The following is a 13700-nucleotide window of genomic DNA, read 5'->3' on the forward strand; positions in this document are numbered from 1 at the left end:
GACACCCTAGTTAGAAGTGTAGCAGTAAACCTGGCACTGACTTTCAACACCCCAGCAACATGGCAGCAAAAAATCTAGTTTTCTGATTTGATCTTTCACCTTCAGACGAAAGATCGTGCGTTGGCTGATCTCGAGGTCCATAACCAGCACCTTAAGGCGGAGCTGCGGAGTCTGCAGGATGACCTGGCTGTGCAGGAAGAAGAGTTGGCCTATCAGCAGAGGGAGCTAGAGCAGCTCCGACAGCGCTGCAACCTGCAGGACCACCATCCCAAACACGTCCACTGCTTCCTCGAAGGAGTTTCCCGTGACCCGTCCCTCTCCGCCTCCCTGTCTTCCCCAGAAGTTCTGCGGCGGTTGGACTGCAGCGAAGAGCGCCCCTCTCGTCTGCAGGTATCTCATCTCTCCGAGCTCAGCGCACTACACAACGCCAGCCTGGAGCTCCACAGCAAGGCTTCACCCATGGACCAGGACAAGGAGAGACCACACGGCAGACACATGTTTATCCCACCTTCAGAGGAAGTCCAACCCATCGCTAACTCTGCATCCCCATGCTCGCTTTCTTTGTCCGAACACCTCTCTGTGCTCGACTCACTGGATGCAGAAAAGGTAAGCATGCATTTAACTTTTCAAAAGAAATGTACCAGGGCTCAACAGTAAAAATTATTTTTACCAGCCCACCACATTTTTTCAATATCATTAAATATCAGTATTTTTCATACTATTAACGGGGAAGGAAATTCATTACATTCATTTGAGGTCTAACAAACGTGCAAACAACTTGTTTACAAGCTAACTTCAAAGAATAAGGTAGCCTACCTTTTTAATTTAGGACCCCATTAAATTTTCTGTTTTTTGATTTTAATATAAACTTATCATCAGAAATGTATAAATGAATTAAATGAATTCATAAATCTTTACCAATTTCACCAGTCTTTTAAAACGTAATCACATAAAAATAATTAATTTATAAATAAAGTGCTTGTATACAGTATATATCAAAACAGATGAAATGGTAATAAATTAAATGTTTTAATAAATATTGTTTTGATTTGTTGTTGCTAGTTCTCTGTTTTTCTAATTTCTCCAAGTTCTCAAAACTTCTAAGTTTTATTTTGCAGTTTTATAGTGAAGACATTTGAGTGTCTGTATCATGAACCTTCTTTCTTTTCTTTTCTTTGTTTGATTTAAAAATATTGATTTATAGCCCAACCTTAATGCCTGAAAACAACATTTGCTATTTAAATGTTAAGTTTTCTTACAAGAAAATGTTACTTCATGGGTGTGAAACCACCCACTTTTCTTGCTAGGTGAATTTTATTCGTTTTTCGAACAGATCTGAAAATTCTCACACTTTGGCTCCCTATGATTTTTGTAATTGTAGAATGTGTCCTAAACAAGTGTCAGTAGTTGGAGTTGGTGCTACATATGCTATTTGTTCTCTCAGTTGACATCATGTTTGGCAAGTGATTGGTGTGATAACGGGGCTATGTTTTAAGGTTCATGAATCGGACAGTTCAAATGTAACGCTATCTCGGTCTCCACTTGGCTCCACCTCTCCCGAGTCTGTGCCGGAGTGGGTCAGCGATGGATACGGCAGCAGTGAGTTGTGTTTATGCATGAGTTTGTTAAAGAGAGACTGTGCGTTTAATAGAGGTTACTTTTTTTTAATCCTGTTTTGAGTTCTCTGAAGTGTATTTGTGTGTGTGTGTGTGTGTGTGTGTGTGTGTGTGTGTGTGTGTGTGCAGACGTGAGCTCAGAATTGGAGGCCATGCTGAAGCTCGAGTTGGAGAATACAGAGCGTTTAGATGCTCATTTTGTGGAGTATCTGCGCTGCAGAGGAATGTCACCTGCTCAAAACACAGATAGCGCTGCAGGCAGCATGAATGAAAGCCATGAGGCCCTCACACCTGAGTTACAGGTAAACGGTCCTCACAATGCTGCCCTCACTCATACATCAAGAAATGATTTGGTGATTTATATTTGTGTCTGTACCGTGCATAGGCTATGTTGAAACGTGTCTACCAGGAAAGCTGCAGAATCCTGTCTTTGTCCCATCGCCCTGCCCCATCTGGCCAGTCTCGGCCAGATTCTGAGCCTGCTCCGCCCCCCTCCTGGCAGAGGGAGAGACGGGCCTTACAGGAGACCATCCTATCGCTCAGAGAGCTGCTCTGCAGGATGGCTGACAGGGAACCCAAGGTGAGGCTCATCTGTGCATTGCTTACCTGATAGATCCTTAAAGTCACGATGAAACGGAATTAGTGACGGTATTGTGCCATGTCCAAGTGAAACAGCCTAGAAAAATAAAAAAGTGTAGGGTGTGGACTTGGTTCCATCTATTGGTTGCTGGTTAGATCAGTGTTTCCCAACCTTTTTTCTGGTTACGGCACAGTTTTAATAAGTAATACATCCCACAGCACAGCAAAATTGCACAAACATGCATAAATGGCATATTAAAACTGGAAATTACATTAAAAGTGGTACTTGCATTTAAGGTGAAACCTGAGCTTAAGTCAGGTTGGAACATAATAAGGTCATATACGAACATAATAAGGTCATGTATGTAGCTATATGATGCTGTTGATGATGATAAAACAACAAATTTACAGGTTGTCGCTGTCGGGTGGAAACCTGATATTTTGTCAAAGTTGGTATTGTGGCTTTGTATATGGCCAGACACTTGCACATGTCATTATAATATTAACATTTGATGAAAATCAAGATCAAATGGAGTTACAAGGTTTTTGACCAGTGAATGACAGATGCTCCCGTTCTAATGCATCTGAGGCAATAAGTGCATTGCGTTACATTTTCATCAGCTTGCAGGTTATCAAGTTTATTGTAGCTATATAGGTGCTCAGTTTTTCTTGTTGAATACATTTGGCCAAAATATCAACATATAAAAGATAAAATGCTATGCACAGGGTATTTAAAACCATATATTGGCTACAACTAGACTGCAAATACCAGACTAAGATTCTTCTCCACTCTTCAGAAACAGAAAAAACATTAGCCTTTATAGACATAATGTTTCTTGAGTGAATAAAATGCTGTACTCATTCAAACATCAGTTATTTATTTACCTTTGCATTGCAAACAAACTGCGATCTATCTCCAAACTGCGTGCGGCACTTCATTCACGATAGAGGCGGGTGGTGTTATGAGGTTTCGCCGACAGTTTGAGCCAATGGAGTTACGTGGTTTAGTCAAAAGCTCTTTTTAATACTTAATTTTTTTTAAACAGTGAGAGATGTACAGATAAAAAATCCTCAAAAGCCTGATGTACAATATTTGATACTCAGATTTAAAATGATAAAAAAAGATGTATAAAGTACACCTAGGTTGCTTCAGTCCAATAAGTGTTTATCTTGAAATATTACTAACAATATAAAATTTATTCTTATGTTTACTCTATATAATCAGTAAAGATTTCTCAGTAAAAAGATGTGTATCCTGACCTGAAGGTGGACAGTTTTAGAATTATACTAAAAGCCCTTTTACTTTGCTAAAAAAATACAAATCAATCAGATGTATAAAGGCATGTAAAAGATTGTGTACAACAGGTTTTTCAGTAAAGTTTTGATCATGTTGATTAGGCTTTGTAGGGGTAAAGACGTAACATGGAAACACAATGAACAGATCCAGAGTTCACAGTGTAGTCTAGAGTTATGGTCTGCATCAGTATGTGTGTGTTTCAACAGTCCACTTGTATTTGAATTTTTGTGTTTGTGTGTACACACATGAAGACTGACAGTGGGGACGTGGACTGGAGGCGCGAGCTGTTGCATGCGGTCCGCAGTGTGTTTGACAGTGAACGCGAGTGGCTTCACTCTCAGCTTCAGGCTTTCATGACATCCAGCACTCAGATGGACCTCACCCCTTTGCTGGACCAGTTGAAGAAACTGTTTCAGAAGCAGGTGCTGAGCAGCCCAGCATGTGATGCTGTTTCCACTCCATCTTAATCTTGACATAGATCAAGTGCATTCAAGTGCTTTTGTTATTCATTAACCGTTTCTCTTTCAGGAGGAGCAGCAGTGGAGATCTTTAGAGCAGCTGTTCAACGCAGACCGTCACAGTCTATTGGCTGAGGTGCGTAGCCTGCATGCAAGCAGCCAGCAGAGTCAAGAACAGCTGCGTCAACTGCAGGATTCACTGCACTCCGCAAAAGAACAGGGCACGGAAACACAACATCAGCTGCATAGAGATGGTAAATATTTCAGAGTCATCTATGGTCAAAAAGTGGAAAAAATGACAGCAAATATTAAAAAACCAACAAAATTGGTCACCAAGGCAGATTTTAACTTTGTGCACTGTTTAGTTGAAGATCTTCAGCTGCAGCTGCAAAAGGAACAGACACTGTCAAATGATCTGCGCTCCACACTGGAGGCTGAAAAGAGTAGAGGACTGGAGCAGCAGAGACAGTTAGAGGCAGAGCTAAAGGCTGTGTCAGTGCTGAAGGCGGAGCTAGAGGAGACCAGACTTCAGCTTCAGTCAGCATACAAATCTCAAGAGGAATTAAAGAGCCAAATTCACAAGCTCAGGTATGGCAAACTTTGAAAAACCTTTGAAAATGAATGATCACTTAAGTCTTATGCCGTAAAAAAAAATGTTTTGCCTTAAGGCTGAAGCTGGAAAATGATGAGGCTGAGCATCAGGCCTGTCTACAGGCAGTGAAGAAAGAGCAGGCTAGAGTTCAGGAACTGCAAGAGGACCTTCAACAGCAGAGACTCAACAGTCAACAAACAATTGAGCAAAACCACCAAACTCAGGAGGTAATACACATTTTTGATGTACTAACCTTCTTTTGGTGGGGATTTAATTAATCTCAGTGAATAAATCTCAATAATTATTTAAATAATATATAAATAATAGTAATCATTGCTAAAAGACAGATTATTTTCTTAAAAAAAAAAATCTGTTACTAAATGGTGACCTTTTCATTTAGATCAAGAGTGACTTCCACTTTGCTCACAGCTGATTGGTCCAATTTTGGTTTGAGATCTCTTACGTAGAACATAACCTGTCCCAGAGCAGGTTAACCGTGGAGTGTAATTACTATGGTGATGTGATAAGCACTTCTAAAATCCAAACCACTTTCAGTGCCTAAAACTCAGGGTTGGCACAAACTAAACTGAAACATCCCTGGCTAGCCACCTAAACCGGCTTCATAGTTTATGTCCAAAACATACTCTTTCAGTACAGGGGCATATCTGTTCAGTAGATCCAACCAATGAAATACTGTCTCAGCCGCCTATGCTGTAGCTCCTACTACAGTCTATTAAGGCACAAAAGCAGTCAAGTATTTTAAACAGAAAATATTACTGTTAAAAATATTATATTATTGGTCCAATACAAAAACATTTTTTTACTTAAAAATTCATTATAAGATTTATTCAAAAACACTGCTTTACTTAAATCATTTATTTTAAAAATCGTTCAAGTCAAATTTATTTGCATAGCTTATTTCACAGTACACATGGTGTCAAAGAAATTACAGAAATTCATGTTAATGTTTATATTTTAATATCTTCATACCTTAGATGCCTTTAGCAGATTAGAGCTAGGCGATAATATAGTTAACATTTTACGATGATATAAACTATCAAGCAGTTGAGATTTACTGGAGTATATGGTATATTTTACTTTATCCGTATATAGTATACTCTCAAAGATGGACATTTTATATAAAGAGCTATATACTGTATCACTCATCTGAGATTTGCTATATAGTATATAATAAATTGCTTGAGTATAGTGTATGTATGAATGTATAGTAGTTATATAATTTAACTTTGTGAATTATTTGGTGATATTGAGGATGATGTTTTGAGATTTTGTTTGATGCAGTGACTAACCAAATTACTATTTGATGATATGTATCACTGCCATGGTTAAATGTGTATAAATGGCAGTTAAAATTGATCATTTGCCCTTATGCGTGTTTTTACATTTATATAAAACAGTCTTTGCACCAGGCTTTGAACGAGCAAGCATCACGTGTCAGTCAGCTTAACTCCGCTCTGAACCAGGAGAGCATCACATGCAGTAACCTGCGCTCTGAGCTCCAGATCGAGCAGTCTCGCTGTGAAGCCCTAATGGCCCAGGAGCGAGAGCGCACTGAACTTGCAATTTCCCGCATGGAGGAGGAACGCTCTCGATCGGCGGAGCTCTCGGATTTACTCTCTCGCCAGGCCCAGGAACACGCACGGCGTTTAGAGGAGGAAGCCCGCAGACAGGAAGCGGCCAGTGCCCACGACAGAAAGTTCATTCAGGACCTACGGGCACAACTAGAACACGAGCGGCGTCAGGGAGAAGACCTGGCAGCCATGTTGGAACGTTTGCAAGGGCAGGTCCTGGAAGGAAAGCGCAGGCAAGCGGAGGAGGCCGAGCGGAAGACGCACCAGGAGCAGGAGGAAGTGAGGAGGCTCCGTGGTGCTCTGGAGGGCCTGCAGACTCAGAAGACGGAGGTCGGGCGCACTCTAGAGGCAGAGCGAGAGAGAGCCACTCACTTACAAGTGGAGCTGGATGGGATGAAGGAAAAGATGAGAGTGGTGAAAGAGAGGGAGAGAGTGAGGGAGGAGGAGATGGAGAGGAAGAGGAGACAGGAGAAACAGGAGCAAGTGGAAAAGGAACGGCGACAGGAACGCACCAATGAGAAACTGGTGATTTAATTCTTGATATTTATCATTTATATCCGCAGTACTTAACAGAACACCCAACACTAATTTAATTCCGTACCCAACCTTTTTGACATAAAGGCCGCAACCCGAACTGCACCCGCATTAAATCAACTACATCAGGTTGACAATTTTTTTTTTCTCATGTAACACAAGCAATCAAACCAACATTAGGCATTCTCAGTTGATGCGTTTAAGAAAAAGAACACAGAGAACGCAGCCCAACATTGTTAAAAGAAAAAAAGGAGAATGTGCATCCATTGTGTAAACAATGAAGAACTTTTGCCTATATGTGAACAATCTGCCCATACAGGCTATTTTTGAATAATAGATTAATAGACTATACAGACGCCATTCATTTAAAAGAACACATAGCCAAATATGAGCCTTTACTGTCATATAATATCGGGGACATTTGAGCAGATTCACTCTGCATTTAAATGTGGTTGTCTCTCCTGATACTATGCCGTGCAGCCTATACGTGGCCGTTGGTCCTCTTAGCAGCATGAAAAATAAAACTTTTATTAAAAATACAAATTGAGTCAAAATAGTTTCTGCTATTGGACCCGCACCGCAAATGACAACGCAAATATTATTCCACCCGTTTTATTAAATATTAGCAGCAGGAGTCAGATTTCAATTACGAGACTGAGAATGACTGACAAGACGATGGCAGAGCATTTGGTGTTAAAGTAAAAGTAAGCGCAACATATCCTGAGCGTCATTTGTAAAAAATATCTTTTCTCTATGCAGATTATTAGGGCTGGACCCGAATATTCGTTCGGTTGGTATTCGATTTGAAAATTTGACATTCGAAAATTCTTTTGTTTTGTTTGTTTTTTGCACACCTGGCATCCCCCTCTAAACGGTTATCATTCACGCTTGAATATGTTTAACACTATTAAATCTGGCGAAATACAATACTCTTTTTTACAATTATCTTATATAGCCTAGCCATTTTTAATAGGATGGACAGTTGAAGGAACCCAACCTCTTTATACTTAATAAATATATTTGCTTCTTCTTGGCCTACTAAAGTGTTCCTGCAACGCGAGTATTCTCTGGCTAGAGCGCAGAACAGCGGTGCATGCCTAAGTTTGTGTTTTGGGTTAAGCTGCATTGCTTTGACGTTGTGGAAAATAGAATAATAGAAACAATGTATTAGCCTTTTTACCCGTTATTATCAGTCTAAATTAATATCGTTTTTTTTATTTCATTTTTCTTTTTTTTAAATTATTTTCTTTATTTCAATTTTGATTTTCTTTATTTCAATTTTGTTTTTCTTTTATTTAAATTTAGTTTTTCTTTTATTTAAATTTAGTTTTTCTTTATTTAAAATTAGTTTTTTCTTTTATTTAAATTTGGTTTTTCTTTATTTAAATTTAGTTTTTCTTTATTTAAATCTACCCTTTACTGTGTCAGTAATTTGTTAGTCAGAAAAATATTAGACTACCTTAAAAGTATTGCTTAAGTTAACAGACGTGTGTGTGTGTGTGTGTTTTATATTACTAGTGCAGTGTCCGTTCTCGGAGCATGTAAGCCCTGCCCGTGTGAGGTGCACCGCTTCCCGCTCGCGCTGTTCTGTAGTTTATTAAAAGTTTATTAATTCTGAATGTGTCGTGTCTTGCGTGTCCATCTATATTGCACTGAATGCGACACTGCACTCCCTTGTGAAGTCGACTGGATGAACGGTTCTCGAAATAATCAAAATGCAAACGGACAGACAGATATAGAGATTCCTGCCTTTATTAGAGAGAAGAATATGTTCAGCACCCTCTCTCTGAAGCTTCGGATATTCGATGTTCATTACTAACGAAGCTCAAAAAATGGTATTCGGACCAGCCCCACAGATTATGTGTGATCGCGAATTTAAAAGCGATTTCGATACACAGTATGTTGATAGTGGCTCCCTGACACCCACAGATTATATACAATATAACATGAAACAACCAGCACAACTTCCCAAAATCTGTATCAACAAACCTTCTGATGTTCATTCATGCGCTACAACGATCTGCCACGCCTTCAAATTCTGTCAATTTTATTATGAAATCCAAACAATAAATGCTGTGACTTTTTCATATCAGAAGTAACAAGGCATAAAGCTTGGATGAGAGGCATGCTACAACTGAGATTTGTTCACACATTATCTAAAAAAACGCACACAAGAAAATTAGGAATCAATATCAGATCATCAAAATGAAAATCGATTTTTTTTTCACCCCAACCTTATTTGATATGTACGTGAGCATCATAACTTCAGTGTTCTAAATTCTTTCTTTTTTTTTTATTCTCTCAGATGGAGTTGGAGTTGTTGCGTCAGAAGGATCAGCAGAGATTGAGGCAGCTGCAGCAGACGCTTGCTGACCTGGAGCAGGAAGAGAAACAGCTCACATCAGAACGCCTGCAGAGAGACACGCACTCCAACGGCCTGACCTTCGCCCAGAACACACTCGCAAACATCTCTCAGGTAACAATACCCATACCAAATTTAGGAATGAAGAATAAGTACCCGTGCGACAGTGTGTCAGACCTGTACTGTCAGATTTTAAACCCAAACCTAACCCAAAAATACTGATTCTCACAGGCTTTCACTCAGATGAAAGTGTATGGCATGTATGAGTTGTATAACACATTTTAAAAATAAGGAAAAATAGATTTGTGGTACTGTGTTAGTACGAAACCAACACAGATGTTCGGCGCACATTCAGATTTTCGCATGTGATTTTTGTCAGTTAAAACCAATGGGGGAAAAATATCAGACGGGTTGAATGGACGCGTGAATTCACTCTCTTGACAGTAGGTGTTGCAGAAAAACCCTGGTTTGTGTATTTTGTGTATCCATGTGTATTTTAGGCTAATATAAATGTATTAATCAAATAAATTGTCATATATGAAAGTGCTAGACTGAATGATAAATATAATTTGGATATATTAAATGTCTTATCTTATTTAACCAGAATCATGACTGTAACTGTCATGTTTTGCTTACTTTATACCCGTAAACAACAACTGCATAAATAATACCTGGGACTCAATGACGGCTGAGCCTCAGCATCTTTTCACCGCGTTTTATTTTAGTCAAACTTGCAGTACTGTAGTGATGTGAATGACAGGTGGGTAAATTTCCCTCTAAACTTCCTGTGAAGTGATGTAGTGATTAGTCCCTTATGCTGTTCGTGCCATCTATAGGGGTTTCCCTGAACAGCCACACAGCTCTTTTTTTTTTTTTTTTTTTTTTTTTTACTTCATGTGTTGGCAGCTAAATGATTATAAAAGCGGTTATTTTCGATAATTATTATTTCAGTTCAACCTATGTTGGTTTCATTCATTATTTTTTTCTTTGTGTGAACTTTATGTGACAGTTGTTTGTGTAAGCAAGCATAACATGTTGGATATTGTAATGTATTTGATCCGGTGTTCCATAGGACTCTACCTCATTTACTCCCTCTCTAATGGAGCGTTTGCTGAAGGAGAACTCTGAGTTCTCTGAGTGTCTCGCTGCTCTGAGTGAGGAGAAGATCTCCCTCAAACACACTATATCCTGTCTGGAGAGAGACCTGCAAAGCTTGAGTCACCAGCAGGTAATCTTTGTTTTTTTATTTGCTGAAAACTCTCTTGTGCTTTTAATCTACCGTAATTTTTCAATTTCTTGCTCTGTTTTTGTTTTTCTCTTAATTTTCTGTACAGCACTTTGGCCAACCATGGTTGCGTTATAAATAAAACTTGATTTGATTTATTAAAAACGGTGGACCGTTTCGAACAGCAAGCAAGACACAATGCAACCGATTGCAAAATGTTTGAATGAGAGTGTGTAATGGTTGAAAATGGCAGAAAATTGCAGTTCATCATTTCTATGGTGTCACATATCTGCATATCTGAGGGAGTGTGTTTGTGTTAATGTTTAGTATGTTAATGTTTTGATTTTAGTTGTGATGGTTGTGTGTGCATTTCTGTCTGTCCGGTCAGGTGAAGTCTCCTGTTGCAGAGCAGTGCGTGTCATCGGAGAAACTGGCCTGGCAGAAGGAAAAAGCGACTCTTCTGACTGCATTACGAAAAGCAGAAGCTGAACTGTCAAGAGTCACAGCTAGCAATGAGAACAGACCCATCAATGATCTCTCAAACAACAAGGTAAATCACAACGTACTATCTGTCCCTATGAAGTCGTAGACCTATCCCACACGTTACTTTACCGGTATATTTTAATGAAAAAGCTTAGGCCATTAATTGAATAAATGTCAATTAATTAAAAATGTTTCATGAAATTAAAGCTGACTTTATTTTTCTTTTATAAATGTGATTCTAAACCGTTTGAACTGCTTGCTTTATGAACTTGTTCCTGTAGGTGCAGCGGCTCTATGAGAGATACCTGCGAGCAGAGAGTTACAGGAAGTCGCTGGTGTATCAGAAGCGCTATCTGCTGCTGCTGCTGGGAGGGTTTCAAGAGTGCGAGCAGGCTACGCTTGCGCTCATAGCTCGTATGGGCGCACAGCCGACGTTAAGCCAATCGCAGGTCTCCAAACCTCTAAACCGCTTCAGAACGTCTGTCAGAGTAGTCATCGCTATCTCAAGGTAAAAAAGAAAATGCCATCATGGATTCCCAACTATGTGTCTGGCAGGGTTAGTATGATGTTTGGGTGAAAATTCACCTCATCTATTTGCTAAATACATGTGAACAGTGTTTAAGCAGCATGTCATTGCTGGACCTTACGGTGAAAATAAACTGAAAACAAAGTTCTGACATGCAGAACTTCTCCAATCATTTAGTCCATTTGAACCTGCAAGTTAATGTTCATCTGCAGATTTCAAAATCCCAACAACCGATGGATGGATGGAACCTAGCTTCCTTACTTCCCTACCCTACGTTTTACTTGAATGCATGTCAAAATACGGGATCAAAATCTGATGCTGTTACCATTTCTCTGTGACTTCAAAAGTTAAAATTGTACTTGAAGTTTATGACTTTTTTTGTTTTTGTTTCAAGAGGTGATTAAATATTTGTGGCTTGAAACAGATGAAATATTGGCAGTTGTGTGGATGTTTTTCTCTGCAGGCTTCTGTACTAGTCACGTGACTGAAAACTATGAATTGGTGATTTACTTATTTTCTTACCACTTTTTTAGACTGAAGTTCCTGACCAGGAAATGGCAAAGAGCTACAAGGAAAATCTCAGGCAGTGCCACCGTTAACGGGCATGGAACAGGACCAAGCACAGGTTAGCAGTAACGTGATTCACTTGTTCAGCTGGAGTATTTAAGAGGCTTGATTGGTTAACTTAAATCATTAGTCATTCGTGTGCCGTCTTTCCTTCTCTCTTAGTTCCTGCTCTGAGGACTGAAGTGCTGAGGCCGCAGCAGACTGGAGTTGCGTTCAACTCTCCACCCACCCGTGATCTCGCCTTCGCTCAAAGGGGTGTGGTCTCGTCTCTAGTCCCACCAATCAAATCACCCTTCAGGCTGAATAATAGGTGACGTTTCTTATACTCACAATAGTGTTGATCTACACTGAAAGAAAAATCGGTGTAGAAACAATTTTCACTCAGATATTGCTGGTAAATTTCACAAATATTTACAAAGAAACAGCACATAACATTGAATTGAAAATTAAAATTTTAAGTTGAAAGAATGAAACAGTATTTTTAAAACATACTCTAATCCGTTTCATTCACATATTCAGATGTTGTAAATTGTAGATTGTTTTTCCTTCTAATAAGCAAATAGTTTTAGTGACTTAACTCCTCTCCTATTCTCTTACTCCAAGAATGTACACAAGTTCTGTGCCGGGACCAGCCGAACGCTCCTTCAGCTCTTCCCAAGATCAGGAACGTTCCCTCACAGAGTATATTCACCATCTGGAGACTGTCCAGCAGCGTCTGGGAGGCAGTCATCCAGGTAGGATGAGGCCAGTGGAAACAATACTGTCACCATCTCAATCTTAACTGCTGTAAGAAAATTGCAACTAATAACTTGTGGAATCATGTTGATTACCCATAGCAAACAATTTTCTGTAAATAAAAAAAGAAAAGAAAAAGGCACATGTAATTGATAAGTCTATACATTTTCAAAAGTGCATTACCGTTGAAAAGTTTGGGGTTGGTAAGATTTTTTTTTTTAAATGTATTTGAAAAGTATCTTATGTTTACCAAGGCAGCATTTATTTGATCCAAAATAGGAAAAACTGTAAATATTGTGAACAACTATTACAATTTAAAATGGCTTTTAATTTTTTCGGTTTTAATATTTTAAAATGTGACTTATTCCTGTGATGACGAAACTGAATTTTCAGCATCATTACTCCAGCCTTAAGTGTCACATGATCCTTCAGAAATCATTCTAATATGCTGATTTGATGCTCAAGAAACTTTTATTATTAATGTTGAAAACAGCTGTGCTGCTTAATATTTTTGTAGAAACTGTTAGTTTTTTAGGGTTCTTTGATGAACAGAATAAAAAAAAAACAGAATTTATTTGAAATGGAAATCTTTTGGAAGTCAATTTTAAATGCTGTAAAATAAAATAAACTTACTGACTGCAAGCTTTTAAACAGTAGTATATATTTTGAATTATGTATTTATTGACTGTATGAACCTGGAATATTTCAGAAGAAAAACTTGCACTGACCTCTACTGGACAACTGAAGCATGTCACTCTATAATCACTCTTGAATTGTGGTCTTGCATTCAAATGGTAGTGGAATTGACTTATAAACCAACTTAGACCTTGTTTTTGAAACTGATTACACAAGATGGTTCGTTTTTTTTGTTTTACTATGATCCCTATTAACACTGATGGTGAAAGGGTCCAAAACGTTAATGAAATAATGGCCGTTTGTGACCTCTGACCTTACCATCTTACAGTCCCCAGAGCGGACAGGAGGCATAGCCTCCCCGATACCGTGAGCTTTCGGCAGAAGTGGTTTCTAGAAAATAGAACCTGGCTGTATTTGAGTTGTTTGGCACCGGGGTCCATGCGGCCTTTAGGTGAGTGACGGTCTGGCCTGATTTCCATGTTACCCAGTCACAGGAGT

The 13700-nt window shown here is 39.0% G+C and overlaps 1 protein-coding gene across 3 annotated transcripts in view; it reads left to right on the forward strand.

The window, feature by feature from the left end:
* Window positions 1-13700, forward strand: part of pcnt (pericentrin) — a 53881-nt gene that overhangs the window by 39526 nt on the left and 655 nt on the right. The window contains exons 39-55 of one of the 3 annotated variants that reach the window (XM_081381190.1): window positions 106-606; window positions 1497-1599; window positions 1746-1918; window positions 2002-2196; window positions 3744-3914; window positions 4021-4204; window positions 4316-4538; window positions 4619-4769; window positions 5961-6659; window positions 8974-9144; window positions 10103-10258; window positions 10644-10805; window positions 11020-11246; window positions 11798-11889; window positions 11994-12141; window positions 12435-12565; window positions 13531-13653. In XM_081381190.1, the coding sequence (XP_081237316.1) occupies window positions 106-606; window positions 1497-1599; window positions 1746-1918; window positions 2002-2196; window positions 3744-3914; window positions 4021-4204; window positions 4316-4538; window positions 4619-4769; window positions 5961-6659; window positions 8974-9144; window positions 10103-10258; window positions 10644-10805; window positions 11020-11246; window positions 11798-11889; window positions 11994-12141; window positions 12435-12565; window positions 13531-13653 (3610 nt within the window). Of the gene's footprint in view, window positions 1-105; window positions 607-1496; window positions 1600-1745; window positions 1919-2001; window positions 2197-3743; window positions 3915-4020; window positions 4205-4315; window positions 4539-4618; window positions 4770-5960; window positions 6660-8973; window positions 9145-10102; window positions 10259-10643; window positions 10806-11019; window positions 11247-11797; window positions 11890-11993; window positions 12142-12434; window positions 12618-13530; window positions 13654-13700 lie in introns of all 3 variants that reach the window. The other 2 variants (XM_081381191.1, XM_081381192.1) reach the window with 2 other exon arrangements.

This window comes from Scardinius erythrophthalmus, assembly GCF_964197995.2.
Source record: "Scardinius erythrophthalmus genome assembly, chromosome: 12".
Lineage (NCBI taxonomy): Eukaryota > Metazoa > Chordata > Actinopteri > Cypriniformes > Leuciscidae > Scardinius > Scardinius erythrophthalmus.